Source organism: Aquarana catesbeiana, linkage group LG12 (genome assembly GCF_042186555.1).
Source record: "Aquarana catesbeiana isolate 2022-GZ linkage group LG12, ASM4218655v1, whole genome shotgun sequence".
Lineage (NCBI taxonomy): Eukaryota > Metazoa > Chordata > Amphibia > Anura > Ranidae > Aquarana > Aquarana catesbeiana.
In genome coordinates, this window is record NC_133335.1 from 207,568,291 (window position 1) to 207,586,806 (window position 18,516).

The window sequence follows — 18,516 nt, forward strand, 5'->3', positions numbered from 1 at the left end:
AATATATAGATATATCTGATAGATATATCTATAAATATATATATATATATATATATATATATATATATATATATATATATATAGATAGATAGATAGATATAGATAGATCTCTCTATCTATCTATATATATATATATATATATATATATATATATATATATATATATATATATATATATATATATATATAGATCTATATACCGGTATATATCCATATATATATAGATCTATATAGATGTTAGGGCTGGGAGATTTTCACGATTCGAATAGAGTTTTTTTTTTCACTACGCCGGTCCTGAGGAGCTGCGGGCATGAGCTTTTAGGCGAGGCCGTGGCTTCGGCCTAGTCCGTGGCGTCCGGCCGAAGCCGCGGACTAGGCCGAAGCCGCGGCGTCGCCTAAAAACTCATGCCCGCAGCTCCTCAGGACCGGCGCGGTGAAAAAAAAAAAATCTAAAAAAAAATTGATTTGTTTAAATTTTGAATCGATTTGACCTCTCAACTTGATTCAAGATTTAAATCGATTTTTCCCCCAGCCCTAATATATATATATAGATCTATATATATATATATAGATATCTATATATATCTATCTATATATATATATATATATATATATATAGATATATATATATATATATATAGATATATATATATATATCTATATATATAGATATATATATATATATATAGCCTAATTACTATTCTGAAACATCTTGTCTTGAATTTCTTAAAAAGAAAATTGCAGTGTACTTCTTGTTCTTTGAGGCTCAGTTTTACATCTGCTGCGTGAGATCATCTAAGGCACCACTGCTGTTCTCCTTGCTGTAGAGAAAGTTTTACCCGAGGATCTACAGAGCAAGGAACTCCCTGCTTCATTCATTCTGTGGATCTGTGCTTCCACCTCTCCTATTCTCACCACTTCCAAACAGTAAAGGGAACACTCCTTGAGCCACTAGCATAAAAAAAGGAGGCAGACTGGGAGCGGGAGGGGTTACACTGGGCTGTCCCGACAGGTCTGATTGGTTGTCAGTGTCCAATATCCTAAAGGGTAGCTGCATAACCCTATGTCTCTGAATATCCTTCTGTGACTAAGAATTTATGCTAGTGACAAAGGTTACCATGGCAAATAGCAAGGGTTAATCTTCCCAATGCAGACACAGACAACAAAACACGAAAAAAACTTCTATTCTCGATCTTGGGATTGCATAAGACAGTGCTGGGGGGGGGGGGTGCTTTAGGTAAGTACACACACTATGAAATGTTTCCATGCATTTCCCAGGAGCCCAAAATCACAGGCCCCTCCAATTTGCAAATTCCAACACTTCCTGAGAGTGCAGAAAGCACAGATTATGTGTATTGGTACAGCACAGGTACTTGGATCTGCGTTTCCCTACAGCCACCAGTAAAACTATAACCTGAACTTAAAACTGACAGCTGAAGAACAAAAGCCCAAATCTGATTGGTAGCCATGGACAGCACAGACAGTACTTAATAAGATACATTAAAACATGTGGTCACCTTACCGAAATGGAGGCCGCTTTGGCTGGAGGGACTGTGTGGTATGATGGGGGATGGCTCTGAGAGTGCCCTCTTGTGCTTTGTAGTCAGTGGAGGTGTAGCAGGCAGCTTTTTGGGGATAGGTGAGGGGCTGGCAGGAGGAGGTGGTGGTGGTACATTGGGTGCTATAAAAAGGACAAACCAGATTTCAGGATAAGTGTGTGTTTGGTTCATTGTCTTCGTGTGCCTTCATTTTTCATCACGATTATAAAAAAGCCCAAGGAAGGGCTTGGAGAACAGAGTAGAAAAAAAACAGATGCAGCAAAAGGGTCTGTGTTGCCCATAGCAACCAATCAGGTCTTCACTTTAAGTTTCTAACCTGCATTGGAAATAATCTGGAAGCTGGTTGGTTGCTTTAGGCAACCCAGACACCTCCTTTACTACAGTTCCGAGCCATAGTGTAGAATATAGAAGATTTAAAGCTGAACTCCTGTCAAATATCTAAATACCTATATACACAGAAACATACCTGTGCAAAGAAAAAAATAGCCCTCATTGGCCCTGTGTCTATCTTTGGATCTTTGTATATTTCTTTTAGATCCATGCAGTAATCCAACATGAAATAACTACACTTTGTGCAGGAGCTTCATGTAATAAAGACCAGTCATTGCTGCTCTCTGTACTTGTGCAGGGTTACTGGTCTTGTCTCCGCCCACTCCCATAGTTTCTGCAGGCAGCCTGTATTGAGTAGAGCTGCTGGGCCCCTCCCACAATCCTGCACAGGCTATGCAAAGCGCAGTGATAAGGTCTCTCTGTACAAGGTAATACCTCGTTTATATTTGGTGCACACAAAGTGGATTTACATCCCTTGTAGCTATAGAGGAATACATTGAAATTAATCTTTTTGTCCTGGGAGTTTTCAAGGAGAACCTTTCAATTATTTTTTATTTTTTGTCTATTCTGGACCAAGTGACAGGTTCTCATATTAAGAGGTTGGTCCTAGCTTACCGATAGCCTTGCACTAACAAAAAAAAAAAAAGATATGCACCAACTATGCTGTGCTACTAAGCAGGAATCAGAACCTGGATATGTAGACCTAGATACGCATGATAGATAGATAGATAGATAGATAGATAGATAGATAGATAGATAGATAGATAGATAGATAGATAGATAGATAGATAGATAGATAGATCTGGTACCTCTGATAGGATTACGGGGTGGCAGAGGCGGTGTATACGGCGTTGTTGGCGTCCCTGCATTTTCAGTACTCAACTGTCCACCTCCCATATCATAACGCGAGTCCTGAGACACCTGTGAAGCCCGTCTTAAAAACGACGTGGGAGGTCCTCTGTCTGGAAACGGAGAACCGGGCGACGGGAAGCAACTGTATGGCCGTAGATTTCGCTCTTTTTTGACGGGGCCCAGCTGCAAGGAGACCAAAATAATGAGCCTAGGATTACCCTACTGCCCCTCGTTAGGGCTGCTCCACACCGATCTGTAACTGCTGTAACCGGGTGGCATATCTACTGCACAGTGGCCACATGGATGCATCCTGATGCAGCAAATTACAAAGAGACGTTGAAAGATCTCTTCTACCTTTTCATCCAGATCGTCATCACTTTCATACATATCATCCTGGCGCAGAAGCCACTCGTACTCCACGTGAACACGCATGTTAAATTGATTGTTCTGAGCTTGGAGCAGCTAATGGAAATAAAACAAGCAACATGGAAGGTGGGTAAGTGAGATGCCATAAAAAGATAAACTAAAGTAACAAATACATTGGCATTACTATCGCCACCCCCCCCCCCCCCCCCCCTTTTGATCCTGCAATGTGCCTTTTGGGTGCACTTGATGTGGAGTTATTGCAACCTCCTGAACACATAGCGGGAACGCAGCGAACCGCACCTCCTGCATTGAATGTATGTAATGGCAAGGGGTGCCGAGTGTGTCGAAGGGTCCAATGAGGCTGGCTGCTGGGGGATTTATTGTCAATGGGGGATCTATTGTTTGCCTGTTAGGCCCTTTTCACACGATCGGCCTGCAAAGATCCACCTGTCCCTTTTTCAGGCGGATCTGCTGGGAGGGATCTATTATTGAGTGAGGGGGTCTATTGATGCTGGATGGTCTGTTATTGCTGGCAGAGGTCTGTTGTTGCTGGGGTGGATTTAATGTTGCTGGGGGGTATTTTGTTGTGGAGAGTCTGCTGCTGGGGTGGGGGGGGGCGCGAAACTATTGTTCCTGGCTGCAGGGAATTTAATTTACTGCCTTTCTTGCTATCAGTAAAAAATTATACAAACCTTAGCCCAACAAAATGATACTTGGTTCTGTATTCTTCAAAGGGGCAGGTAGGGGGTGGAACCAAGGGACGGTGTTCAGAGGTGGGTAGAAGGCACAAGGGGTGACTCAGAAGAAGAAAGTATCTGCACCTATTCCCTGGCGGTAACTAGACTACAATATATTGAATGTAAGTTGGTTGCACGCCAATGGATATTCCCCAACCCACTGATGTAGAAAATGTGGACAGATCAGGTGTTACCTTAGTTCAGGGAAAAAAATAACATACCAACCACGGAACCCACCCACATTTTTAAAAAAGATTTGGCTAGAAAGCCCGGGTTTAAACCCACCACAGCACTTGACAGATTGCTCCAAACATTACAGCTTTTCTTCCTCTTAGCATTCCCATTGAGTACATATAACAGAGTAAGAGCTGGAGAGCAGCGAGCCATTGTACACCAAACTGCACACTGTTGGCTACTGAGAATGACCAAAAATTAAAAGCCAACTTTGGATTGTTAGGTTTAATGTGACCTGTGGTTTAATGGTATATTAGTTTAGAAAAAGAAAATGTTTTATGATAAGGTATATCACTAAATGTTTCCATGCAACCCATGCTGTTTGAAAATACTGAAATGTATAATTATTAATCCTATCTCTGATTCATGTGCATGGTTGCATGTATATGTCTTTGTTTATTTCTTCAATAAAAAAGTATTTGATTAAAGATTGTATTTGTTACGTTTTCTTTAAAGTGTCACTAAACCCACATCATAAAAAAATAAATTAATAATAAACAATAAATGGTGTATTACATGCTGTTCATACTCACACAGTCACTATGAGATTTGTTTTCTGTATTCTGCAAAAAAAAAACTGGTTGATACTACTGCTCCCTATCTCCCCCTTCTGTCCATGTCCCCAAATCAGCTTGGGATTTTCCACAGCAGTATTGGCAACTCTGCACGTGCCCAGTTTTCAGTGAGTTTCTATGCTGAAAATTTCCTCTCTATCACATCCTAGCAGCCCATGTGACTATACAGTCACACATGTGGGCGTATACACAGTGGTAAATGACAGCCCACTCCCTCCCTCCTCCTTCACGCCCTCTAACCACAATGGGGGCAGGATATTACATGTAGATTAATAGAGGCTTCACCTCCCTCTTATTTTAAGACAAAGGCTGGAGGGGCATGACATTGCCTGTGACTGGCAGAACACCATGTTATTTCCACAAAATAATAAAGATTTTATTTCAAATATATATTTGTAAGATGCATTAAAACTGTTTATTGATATTATTATTTATTTTTACTCTGTATTCCAACTGCTGTTTTTTTTTTTTTTTTTTGGAACATGTGACCAGTAGCAAGAGGACTAGAAGCTCCTCCTACTTAAGTTTCCCTGCAGACAGGCTGGGAAAGACCTGGGTCATGCGACAGGTGTATATCCATTAGGGAAAAAGTACTTAGATTTTTATTTTTTCTTCTTTAACCACTTGCTTACTGGGCACTTAATCCCCCCTCCTGCCCAGACCAATTTTCAGCGCTGACGCACTTTGAATGACAATTGCGCGGTCATACAACACTGTACTCAAATGAAAATTTTATCATTTTTTTCCCACAAATAGAGCTTTCTTTTGGTGGTATTTAATCACAGCTGGGATTTTTATTTTTTGCTAAACAAACAAAAAAAAATGGAAAATTTTGAAAAAAAAAAAATCATGTTTCATAGTTTGTTATAAAATTTTGCAAACAGGTAATTTTTCTCGTTCATTGATATTCACTGATGAGGCGGCACTGGTGGGCACTGATAGGCTGCACTGAAGGGCACGGATAGGCACAGTTAAGGCGGCACTGATAGGCACAGTTAAGGCGGCAGTGATGGGGACAGATAAGGCGATACTGATGGGCACAGATAAGGCGGCACTGATGGGTGGCACTGATGGGGGGGCACTGGTAGGTGACACTGATGGGCACTGATAGGTCGCACTGATGTGCAGCACTGTTGTGGCACTGATTGTGGGCGCTAATGGGTGGCACTGTGGGCGCTAATAGGTGGCACTGTGGGCACTGATGGGTGGCACTATGGGCACTGATGGGTGGCACTATGGGCACTGATGGGTGATGCTGGTGGGCACTGGTAGGCGGCACTGCTCCTATTGCTAGGTGTCACTGGCAGGGGGCACAGATGATCGCTGTGATTGGGACTGATGTCCCTCTCACGGCCGCCGGTGATCTGCTTTTTTTTCCCCCTCCTCACGCTGTCAGCGCGAGGAGAAAAAATAGCCGATTACCGGCTCTGTTTACATCACATGATTAGCTGTCATTGGCTGACAGCTGATCATGTGGTAAGGGGTCGGGACCGACCCCTTACTCTGATCTGTGATCAGGCGAGTCTCATAGACTCGCTGATCACCGAGCGCGCCACGCGCGCCCTGCAGGGGGCGTGCAGGCCGCTCGTGCACAGAGGTGAAAGTTTAAATAACAGTGCCATCCTGCACACACAGAAATGGAAGGGACAATGTAAATGAAACAGTATGTGTTTAGTATCATAGTATCACAATTTAACAGCAAGATCTCCCTGCCATAATTTCAGACTCTGCTTCTGTCCTCTTGGGAGTTTTGGGTGTTGTTCCCCCCCTTTTTTGTGTGTACCAGGCTCCTCCAGATACATTCTTCATTTTATAAAATAGATAGAAAATCCATTAGACAGAGCGAGGGCCCCTTATAATTTAATAGGCACAGCCGGTGTGCAGATCTAAGAACACAGCGGAGAGATCTCACCCACAAAATCCCTGATCAACAGAATCTAAGAGACTGTCAAGTGCTTTACTTTTCCAGAAGCGAAAAAACTAATATTAAAAGTTAGTTTTGGATGGTAAAGCAAATTTGAATCCTTCAAATAGAGCAAAACTAGACATTGCTTAGATGCCATATTCCATGCTACAGGCTGCTAAGATTCAAGCTCTATACAGACTTCTGAAAGACTTCTAAAAGAGGCAACATAGCTAATTAAAAGAAGAAAAGGTAGAAAGCCATAATTCTGGCAAATTCTATCTACTTGCGTTAGAGGAATTACATTTCTTGCTAGCAATTTCAGAAACTTATGGAGGACTACAAATGAGAAAGTCATTTTCAATTAGCTGAAATTGTAAGGCAGTTTTTGCAGTAATCACATGTGTTATGTCTGGAAATCTGTCTAAACTTTATTACCAAATCTTCACAAAGGGTGTGCTTTAGCTGTCTGGCAATGTCCAACGCGGTCTCACCAGCTTCATTTTCTGTGAAGAAAAAAAAAAGAAAAAGTGAACACAAACCCCAAGGAAACAATCAAGGTGGACCCCCAGCTACCTTCTACTCCAGTTCTGGTGCAGGACCTGCACAGCTCTCAACACATCAGCAAATGATAAAAGTCTGAACAGAATTTCTAGGTTAACAGATGGTCTTTATTCAAAATCAACATGGGCATGGAACACGAGTCCACCAATCAAAACCAATTTCATTCTATTGTGCCTTCTATGCACATGTAATAAATGATGTGTGTGAGTCCTTATCTCTGGGCAACAAGAAGAGTAATTATGACTGAAAGTGTTACTAAACCCGCAACAGTAAAATCAGTCTGTATATGCAGTAAAGCATGCTTGTTATACTCACTGTGGAACATAAGGGGTTAATCCTCTGCATTGTGTAAAAAGGCTGTTTGATCCTGTCTTCTCTGATCCTCTCCTCCTTCCACCGTCCCCAATATATTTCCTGATAATATAGAGCCAGGGGACAGGCTGCCCATGCTCAGTTTGGTGTGTATTGCTAGAGAGTTTTTTTTTCTTGGGAGGGTCAAGGACCCTGCATCCTGATAGGAGAGTCAATGCAGAATGAAAACTCCTCCTACAAGCTTTAAGCAGACACTGATAGAAGTCACAAGACTGCTATATACTGCGGATGAGAAAAGGTATTTTGCAGTTTATATTTACTAAAATAATTGCATTTCCATGTTCTGTGTACTGTGGGAGACCAGATATAGTGAATGCAGGTTCCTGGGTTTAGTAACACTTTAATGTTTCTGCTGGCCTTGGTTGCAAAGGATATGTATTTGTTTTATATGTAGTAGATGATCCACTCCCTAACATTAACTGGTTAGAGAAATAAGTAGCTTCTAAACGGTATTCTGTGTGCCACACTGCAGCTACCACCTTGCTGAATCAAGTTTGGGGCTAGTTTAGTTTTAGGTTTGTTGGCCAGTATAGGTGTAGTGAATAGGAATATTAGTATATAGTCACTCGTACTATTTAATGAAACGAAAAACTGCTGCAGGCACCTAAAAGTATTCCCACAACTATAAAGTGCAATGAGTGGGGCTGCGCTATTTTTCTGTGTGCAAAAATGCAATATTATATCTGTGCAAGTAGTTTCTAGTGCAAATAAAGCTGCTATCCCCTGAAGAAGTCATATGACTGTGACGCAACGTGTAGGGCATGAGTAGAAGCATCAGAAGAAACTGAAGGTGACGTAAGCAGATGTGGAGCCTAATACTCGTGGGGTTTTTTTATGTGGTTTTCCATGTGGTTATATGGTGAGTGAGGTTTATATATTTTAATAAATCATTTACCGAAACAATATTACACTATGGGAAGATTTCCCTGCACTTTCATATATCCTGGACAAGGCTAACTTAGGAGCTTACATAGATGAGCACCTTTAAAAGGAGAACCCGCCTACCACATAAGTCAGAAAGCCGGGAATAAATTCCTAGAGGACAGAGAATATAGGAGGACCGTCACATTTGGAGGAATATTGTTATATGCCATGTTACAAGTATAAAGAAGGTGAAAGTCCTGTGAGCACAGTGGAGATGTTGCATGGTTTACAGGCAACACAGAAGTTTACATTTTGCACAAAAGGCGATGGGAAAGTAATAACACAAGAGGCTGTGCATAGTCATATGAACTTTTTAGGATGGACATTTAATACTGGATTACTTAAAGTGGTTGTAATGGCAGTAATGTATTCTATGTGTGCAGCAGCCCCCCTCATACTTACCTGAGCCCCATCCAGATCCAGCGATGTTGCAGGAGTGTATCGGCTGCCCAGGACTCCCCTTCTCATTGGCTGAGACAGCAGCCCGGTGCCACTGGCTCCCACTGCTGTCAATCAGTCGGGCAATGAAAAGAGAAAGGGGGGCGGGCCGCAGCTCCGTGTCTGAATAGACACAGGGAGCTGTGACTCGACTCGGGTGCCACCATAGTAAGCGGCTTGCTGTGGGGGCACTCAACAAGAGGGAGGGGCCAGGATCACAGAAGAGAGACCCAAGAAGAGGCAGACATGGGCTGTTCTGTACAAAACCACTGTACAGAGCAGATAAGTATAACATGTTTGTTATTTTTTTTTTTAAAAACAAGACTTTACAATCACTTTAAGAAGCACATACTATATTAGTCAGTTGCACGTCTTTGCCTTTACCTTGTACCATATTTTATTGCATAGTTTGCATATTACAATATTGCTTTATTTGCACTTAATTATATAGACTAGGTTTGAATATATTGGTAGCACTCTAGAAGCACATAGAATACCGCTTAGTTGTATATTTTGTTTTTACCTTATTTCATTGCCTGGTTAACACAATATTAGATTGCTTTATTTACACTTAATCATATAGAAACGACGTGCACAGATATAATATTGCATTTTTGCACACATAATAACAGCGCAGCACCACTCATTACACTTTAACGCACTTAATAGGAATATTAGAACGCCCTACCACGTCCCATATATTGCTTTAGGCTAGTCTTCCAGATCGAAAACATTTAGAAAAGTTAACTTGTTCATTAAAAGTACATTTTGCATTGTTTTAAGAGCTTCTGCAGATCTATATACGGTGTCTCAGCACAACCCTAAAGCCACAGGAGAGTGAAATTGTTAATTATGAGGTATGGCAAAGATTGCTGGTTTCTATACTGCTGCACGTCCCTTCTTGTCACATGCATATCCGATACTATAATGACACATTCCCTTGTAAACCAAACCAATCCAGCAGGTCCAAGCAGGCAGTAGAGAGAGATGGATCTGCAGGTCTGGACAATGTTAAAGATGACTGTTACTAGAGCCACAAACACATTTTATATAAGGACACATGGAGGAAAAAAAAACAACACAATATGGCTTGTTTTTCGGATTTTTTTTTGGATTTCTTGCTTCACAAATGTACTCAGGAAAAAAAAAAAAAAATGTATAGTGGTTTGTAAATATTTTCTTTATTTATTATGGTCATATAATATTTTATATATTTATTTCTGCAAACCCCAAAAAGTTGGGATGCTGCGTAAAATCCAAATGAGTACACAATGCAATGATTTTTAGGCGCGGTTCACACCTAGGCGAATTGAATGCGGCTTATACCCCATCCAATTCGCATGACATTTTAAAATACAATCATTTGAATGAGGCTGGTTCACATATGTGCGTTGCCTTCGCACTCCAAATTGCCCAAAAAACGTATGCGTTTTCTGGGCACTGTGATGCGAATTGCAAGCACATTATCTTCTATGGGAACGCATCTGATTTGCCGATGCATTCCGTTGCGAACAGGATAAAATCCTGATGTAAACCTGACCTCATGCTGATGCAATCCTGACCTGATTCTAATCAAAAAATGACGCAAAAACGCTGAACAACTACTTTGTCAATTAGCTGTGAAAACGGAGCTTCAATTCGCACCGTACATGTGTGAACCCAGCCTTAAATCTCAAACCCATATTTTATTCACAATAGAAAATGGAAAACATATTAAATGTTTAAACAGAGAAAATGTACCATTTTAAGAAAAAAATAAGGTCATATTAAAATTGATGACAGTAACTCAAAAAGTTGGGACAGGGCAACAAAAAGCTGGCAAAGTGGTACTAACAAGGAAGAGCTGGAAGAACATTTTGCAACTAATTGGGTTAATTGCCACAGCCCCAGTAACATGATTGGGTAAAAAAAGAGCAAGCCGCATCTAATTGTTGAACAATTTCAGAATAATGTTCCTCAATGTAAAATTGCAACAGCTTTAAAAATAACATCATCTACAGTACATATCATCTAAAGATTACAAGAATCTGGAGAAATCTCTGTGCGCAATGGACATCACTGTATGGGCTCATGAATACTTCCAATAGTCACTGTCTGTGAACACAATTCGCCATGCCATTCAGAAATGCAAGGTAAATCTCTATCGTGCAAAGAAGCAGCCATATCTTAACATGATCTAGAAACGCCGTCATCTTCTCTGGGCCAAAGCTCATTTAAAATGGTCTGTTGCAAAGTGGAAAACTGTTTTGTGGTCAAGCGAATCAAAATTTGACATGCTTTTTAGCAACTATGGGCACCGCGTCCTCCAGGCTAAAGAGGAGAGGGACCTTCCCTTCCAGCTTGTTATCAGCACTCAGTTCAAAAGCCTGCCTCTCTGATGGTATGAGGGTGCATTAGTGCATATGGAATGGGCAGCGGGCACATCTGGAAAGGCACCATCAATGCTGAAAGATAAATCCAGGTTTTAAAGCAGCATATGCTCCTATCCAGACAACTTCTTTATCAGGGAAGGCCTTGCAGATTCCAGCAAGACAATGCTAAACCGCACACTGGATCTACGATGACAACATGGCTTTGTAGTAGAATAATCCAGGTGCTTAACTGGCCAGCCTGTAGTCCAGACCTTTCACCAAATGAAAATGCACATCTGGAAAGGCACCATCAATGCTGAAAGATAAATCCAGGTTTTAGAGTAGCATATGCTCCTATCCAGACGACTTCTTTATCAGGGAAGGCCTTGCAGATTCAAGCAGGACAATGCTAAACCGCATACTGGATCTACGATAACAGCATGGCTTTGTAGTAAAATAATCCAGGTGCTTAACTGGCCAGCCTGTAGTCCAGACCTTTCACCAAATGAAAATATTTGGCACATCTTGAAATGTAAAATATAACAAAGAAGACCCAGGATTGTTGAGTAGTTGGAATTCTATATCAGGCAAAAAATGGGACAATATTCCCCTACCAAAACTCCAGCAACTGGTCTTAGCTTCCAGACATTTACAGAGTGGTGTTAAAAAATAGAGGGGTTACAACAACTTTTTTGAGATGTGTTGCTGCCATCATTTTTAAAATGACCTTATTTTTATCCTAAAATTGTCAATTTTTTCAGTTTAAACATTTGATATGTTTTCTATTGTGAATAAAATATGTGTTTATGAGATTTGCAAATCATTGCATTCTGTTTTTATGTAGATTTTACACATCCTCCCAACTTTTTTGGAATTGGGGTTGTATATACATATACACACACACAGACATAAATGAACATATAATTACAGATATAAAACTTAACAGAAATTATTATTTTTTTACCCACAACTAACAGTTTCCCTTTAGAACTCACCAGGATTGTAATATAGGTACTGATCTACTGCCATCTAGTGGACACTTACTGATTTTAATATTGACTTTGGCTCTCAGGAAGAGTTTCATGCTCTCGGTTTTATTGTACAAGCTGCAGTAATGGAGAGGAGTGTTGCCTCGAACTGTCTGCTTCACTAGATTCCCACTAGAAAAACAGTGCAAATATTAGCAATAAAAATCAATAGTATGTAAACATTGATATATCTATAATACATATCGCATCTCACAGAGCTGTACTGTGTACTGTCATGCATTTTAACACTGACTTATACTGAGTCAGTATAATCTACTAAGTAGATTATAGTGCAATATGCTGATTATTAAGATATAAAAGCAAACACTTTTAGATAATGTTATGTAAGATGGAAGAGCACCGCTTACCTGTTGTGCACCAAAAAGTCTACAATGTGTAAAGATGTACGGTCTGACAATAAAACCGCCAAGTGAAGAATGGTTTCACCAGCCTCCTTCAAACACACACAAAAAAAAAGATCTTAATTAAACATGCAATTTTAACTTCAATAGGCTGGCTGTAGGTGCACTTAAAGTCTCGCAAAACATTAGTTCAGCCATGTGTGCAGCCATTTGGCTACTGGCTACAGTCTAAGATAAACGTTTTTCTCTAAAAAGTTCCAAAAAATTGGCTGTGTGTGTTTTAAAAAGTAAAAGAACTTTAAAATAAGCCATCTCTGATCTTTATAGCTGCAGGAATTTTGGGGAAATTCATCCTCAGTTTGCAACACAGGCACTGAATTTTCAGCTCATTTCCCCTTGTGCCCTGCAGAATAAGGAATCTGACAGCATGACAGACTTCTAATGTAAACAAATACAGGTTCTCTAAGCCATTAAAAACTGTCTGCAAATGGGCTCCAGAGACCCTCTTGTGATATTTATAGATTCATTACTCCACAATGCCTGCAGCTACTTTAAAGTGGTTGTAAAAACAGAAGGTACCCTACTGCATTCTATTCAGTAAGGAAAAAAAAAACATCAGCATGAAGCTTCCCCCACAGCCACCCCCTACCCTCCCCTGAAAAACATACCTGGGGCCAATCTTGTTTAGACGATGTGCACAAGAGCCAAGGCTCTCTCGGTTCTCTTGCTCCTCTTTGGCTCAGATACAGCAGCCACTGATGTCAATTCGAGCCAGTGACAAGGGAGTGGGGCTGAGCCCTGCTCTGTGTGTCTTATGGAGCAGAGCAGAGCTCAGGAGCAAGCATGCAGGAGTGCCCCCATAACAAGTGGTTTGTGATGGGGGCACTTGGGGGGGGGGGTGGGGAGGAGAGGAGCCAGGAGAGTAGGCGAGGGACCCAGAAAAGGAGGTTTGGGGTTGCTCTGTGCACAGAGCAGGTAAGTATAATATATATATATTTTTTTATTAAACAGAACAAACACCTTTTATATTAATTTAATGCCAATAGCCTGGGCAAAGATTCACTTAAAAGAGAACTTTGCGGGGCTACTACCTATCCTACAGTCTCATCCAGTGTTGGAGGCTGCCACTGCCTTATCCCACAGTACAGGATAATAGCAGGCTCTAGTATTGGATAGATGCCCTGGCTGTGACCAATGAGGACCCTCTTAGTCACCTACCTTCAAAAGAAAACCATGCTTTCCATAATACACAAAGTAAACTTTTTATCTCGTAAGGCAAGTAAAAATCTGGAAATTCAAAATGATCCTTTGCAAGTATCAGATCACATGACCAATGTAGGGGGATCGTGTGTCGCGGTGGGGTGTTGCAGTGGGGGCGGGGGGGTAACATGCTTAGGTCCTATACAACTAGGGGAGGGAAAAAGTGTTTTCATCTTTTGAAGACCACATGTTGCTAGAAACCTGTAATAAGACTTGTTCAAAAAACACAGACTACAAGTATTAGATGATAGTAACAAACACTCATTAGTGTGATGAGCGGGTGGTCTATGACTCAAGGGATAGGGTCTCTAGCCTTGCTGCCCTCCAGGATAGGGGATATCTTAAGCCCTCATGCACACAGACTGTTAAAAAACGTTATGAAAACGCCAGTATCTTTGCAGTGATTTTTTAAAACTTTTTCCAGCGTTTTTCAGCGTTTTTGCAATAGCGGTTTTTAGCGTTTTTGAGCGTTTTTCCGCGTTAGCGTTTTTGAGCGTTTTTTTTTTTTTTTTTATTTTTATTTTTTTTTCAATGGATCAAAAATGCTAAAAAACATTGGTGAATGACGTTTTTGAGCGTTTTTCAGCGTTAGAGCGTTTTTCCAGCTGAAAAACGTCTCTCAGAACCCACTGGTCCTGGGTTTTTTTTACAGCTTAAAAACGCCTATGCCACTTGCAGCTCAAAAACGCCTAGGTGGGCATGAAGCCATAGACTAACATAGACAGGCCTTTTTAAGCTGCAAAAAAAGCTCAAAAAAGCAGCTGTAAAAACGTCTGTGTGCATGAGGACTTATAGTTACAAAATAAGATAAAAAGAAGAGGGCGCACCAGCCTTGTGCATTATCCCAAGTGAAATTTATTAATAAAAGCTATTTAAAAAAACTACTCACAAACGTGGAAAATGATTGCTTGTACAAGCCACCTGTTTGTGGCAATCAGTCCTGGAACTGACAGCCTCCAGATAGCAAGGGGGAAGACATTCCCTTTGCTATCACAGGCTCTGAGGAAGAAGGTACTCCTTCGAAACGCGTGAGCCAGCACTGGTCCTGATGTCTTCCCCCTTGCTAGCTGGAGACTGTCGGTTCCCACAAACAGGTGGCTTATACAAGCAATCTTTTTCCATGTTTTTGAGTAGTTTTTTAAATTGTTTTTATTAATAAATTATCTTGGGATATGCACAAGGCTGGTACGCTCTCTTCTTTTTATCTTATTTTATAAATATTAGATAATTGACCTTCATAGCAATCATCTTTGAAAGTCACATTTTTTTTGACTTTCAAAGATGCAACATAATGCATCTAAAATGATCTGTCAATATTATAATATTCACACATTACCTGTGCCGGTTGTGGAATTGGCTCTGTTAGATCCACCTTTTCAGCATAGGCTTGGATCAGTGCATATATATCCTTAAATTGCACAGCCTCTTGAAGTTCATGCAGTCGTGCCACGGGGTGAGTGTTGCTTCTCTTTGTGTACAACCAGGGTACATACTTGGAATTTATAAAGTCTTTTCGTTGGACCCTGATAATTAAACACAAAGGGTTTCTGAGGGAGAGGCACTGCGCCCCCACACATTGTAAAAGATAGGAAACATTGATTGGTTATCTAACTTTGTTGTGTCTGCGATCGTCAGCTTTTGTGAAGGGGGAAGAGATTGGGTGCAGTTCTGCTAGGGGGAGGTCTCTTTTTCCAGGAGGAGGAGGACTGTGATTTACCACTGCCAAAGCCAATCACAGTCCTGCTAGCCCCGTCCACCATCAGGAGGAAGAGGACTTGGTTGCCACTATTAATCTCAGAAAGAACAAATTTCACTGTGATTGAGAAAACCACAATCAGGTGACAGTTTGTGGAATTACTTTTGAGCTTCTGGGAACTTTGTTGAAAAAAAAAAAAAAAGAATAATTCCTTGCACCACTCTGCATATCATAGATGAGAAGAGGGTACAGCGGTGGGGCAGATGAGCGGAGGGGGGGGTTAGTGGTGGAACAGAAGAGCGGGGAGGGTACGATTGTGGGGCAGATGTGCAGGGGGTACAGTGATGGAAGAGATGAGAAGGGGGTTACAGTGGTAGGACAGAGGAGCAGGGGGGGTTCAGTGATGGACCAGATGAGAAGGAGGTTATAGTGGTGGTACAGATGAGAAGGGGGATACACTGGTGGGGCAGAAGAGCAGGGGGGTACAGAGGTGACGCAGTTGTGCAGGGAGTTACAGTGGCAGGGCAGAAGAGAAATGAGGTACATTAATGGGACAAATGAGCAGGGGGATACAGTGGTGGGGCAGAAGAGCAGGGGGGTACAGAGGTGAGACAGATGTGCAAGAGGTACAGTGGTGGGGCAGAAGAATGGGGTACAGTGGTTGGGCAGAAAGAAGTGCAGGAGGTACAGTGGTGGGAGAGATGTGAAGGGGGTTCAGCTTTGAGACAGAAGAGCACAGTACAGTGATAGGGCAGATGAGAAGCGGGTTACAGTGGTGAGACAGATTAGCGGGGGGGGGGGGGGGGGGGTCAGTGTTGTGCCAGATGAGAAGGGGGTTACAGTGCTGGAAAAGATAAGCAGGGGAGTTCAGTGTTGGGGCAGATGTAAAAGGGAGGTGCATTAGTGGGACAGACGAGCAGGGGTTATTGTGGTGGGGCAGAAGAGCAGGCGGAACAGAGGTGGGGCAGATGAGAAAGGGGATTATAGTGGTGGGGCAGATTAGCAGATGGGATCAGTTTTAGGACAGGTGAGAAGGTGGTTCAGCGGTGAGACAGAAGAGCATGGGGGTACAGCGGCGGATCATATGTGAAGGGAGATACAGTAGTGGGGCAGATGAGAAAAGGGGTACATTGTTGGGGCAGAAGAACAGGGGGTTTACAGTGGTGGGACAGATGTGCAGAGGGTAGTGGTGGGACAGATGTGCAGAGGGTAGAGGTGGGGCAGATGTGCAGGGTAGTACAGTGGGGGGACAGATTTTCAGGGGGTACAGTGATCTGAGGTGTGAAGGTACAGGAATTGGGCTGATCTGAGGACTGGAGGTACAGGAATTGGGGCTGATCTAGGGCATGAGAGTGCAGGATGTTAATTAGTCACTATTACTCAAGTAGTTTACAGCATTTACTAAATAAAAAATTATTTTCGTGATTGAGAGTGTGAAGTTAAAATTTTTTTGTTAAAAAAATCGGCACGCTCAATTTCTTTGAAAAAATGTTTTGGCACACTGTGCTCAAAGGGTTGCCTACCCCTGTATTAAAATATCAATGGTTGAATAGTCTCTGCAAAGGACTGGACTAGTGCCAATTCTCTGAAAAACTGTTTAAGAAAAAATTTTCTTAATATTTATTTTATTTAAGAGTTAGTTCACCTTTACCAAAAAACTGCCTCTGCAAGTAAACGTTTGCCTGTAGATGACAACAAATTGTGCAGATTTGACCAATGTAGAAAAATGTTGTTGCTACAGGTGTAGGCCATTTACCTATCTCCCAAAGCCTGGCTGTAAACACCCCAGAGCAGTGATGGCAAAACTTGGCACCCCAGATGTTTCGGAACTACATTTCCCATGATACTCATGTACTCCGCAGTGTAGTTGAGCATCATAGGAAATGTAGTTCCAAAACATCTGGGGTGCCAAGGTTTCCCATCACTGCCCCAGAGATTACATACCCCGTCCTACCTTGTTGCAGACCCAACCATTACTGCTCACCCCCCACCATCACAGAAGTCGGCTCTTCCTCAGATTCAAACCCATCACATGTGCCCTCTCTCTTCTGTCGCAGTAGCTCTGAGCTCAGCAATGCTGCAAAAGTGCACCGTGCATGTGCAGGGGATAGTGAGCTTGCTTCTGTGATGGTGGGAGGAACAGTAACAGCTGGGAGGATCTTAGCCACATCCTAGCAACAAGGCAGAACAGGGGAAATTTTTCAGCCAGGCTTTGGGAGGTATGCAGATGGCCTACACCTGTTGCAAGGGCATTCAGTCAAAGCTGGTCGTTTTTCTCTGCAGGTGGTCCCTTTCCTGTGTAGGCAGTTTTTTGGTACAGGTGAACTATTCTTTTAGATGAAAAAACAAATTGTGAAAATGTATCTAGTTAAAAAATATGCATAGGACATTTGTAAACTGGCTTTGTAGCTTCAACCGGCTTCCTTCTGTTGACCTACAGCACAATCAATTCCTGGCAGACACTGCCAAATTATCTGAATCCACCAGCACAGCATCCTGCAACAAGCCAAGTGATCGCACATGGTGTCAATTTTATTCAAACCTATGCGATTTAAATCACGGGCGGAACTACTGCGATTCTGCCCGCAATTCCAAATGGCTCCAAAACGAGTGTGAGTTTGCGATGTCATTACTTCTTAATGGCACCCCAATCGCGGTGCGATTTTGCCATGATGTTGAAATGTAATCGCGGCAAATCGCAATACTGTTGTTCAAAAGACGCTCCTGCTCCTTTTTGAGAGAAGACCTTTACGCGTTTTTTTTTTTTGGCAATTGCAGTGCACCGTGATTAAAGTGCCATTAAGAAGTAAGGGCATCACAATCACGTCCCCCGTTTTGCTGTGATTTGGAATTGCGGGCAGAATTGCAGAGTTTACATCAGCGATTCAAATCGCCTAGGTGTGAATGGAGCCAAAAGTAAAAATAAATAAATAAAAAAAAACCCACCAGTAAATCGGCTTGGCAA

The 18,516-nt window shown here is 41.8% G+C and overlaps 1 protein-coding gene across 1 annotated transcript in view; it reads right to left on the reverse strand.

The window, feature by feature from the left end:
* The window catches only part of LOC141113460 (arf-GAP with SH3 domain, ANK repeat and PH domain-containing protein 1-like), a gene marked incomplete in the record, with an annotated part of 303,097 nt that overhangs the window by 36,455 nt on the left and 248,126 nt on the right, over window positions 1-18,516 (reverse strand). The window contains 7 exon segments of the mRNA XM_073606564.1: window positions 1,523-1,681; window positions 2,699-2,924; window positions 3,096-3,203; window positions 6,995-7,062; window positions 12,250-12,365; window positions 12,602-12,687; window positions 15,192-15,378. Coding sequence (XP_073462665.1) covers window positions 1,523-1,681; window positions 2,699-2,924; window positions 3,096-3,203; window positions 6,995-7,062; window positions 12,250-12,365; window positions 12,602-12,687; window positions 15,192-15,378 — 950 coding nt within the window.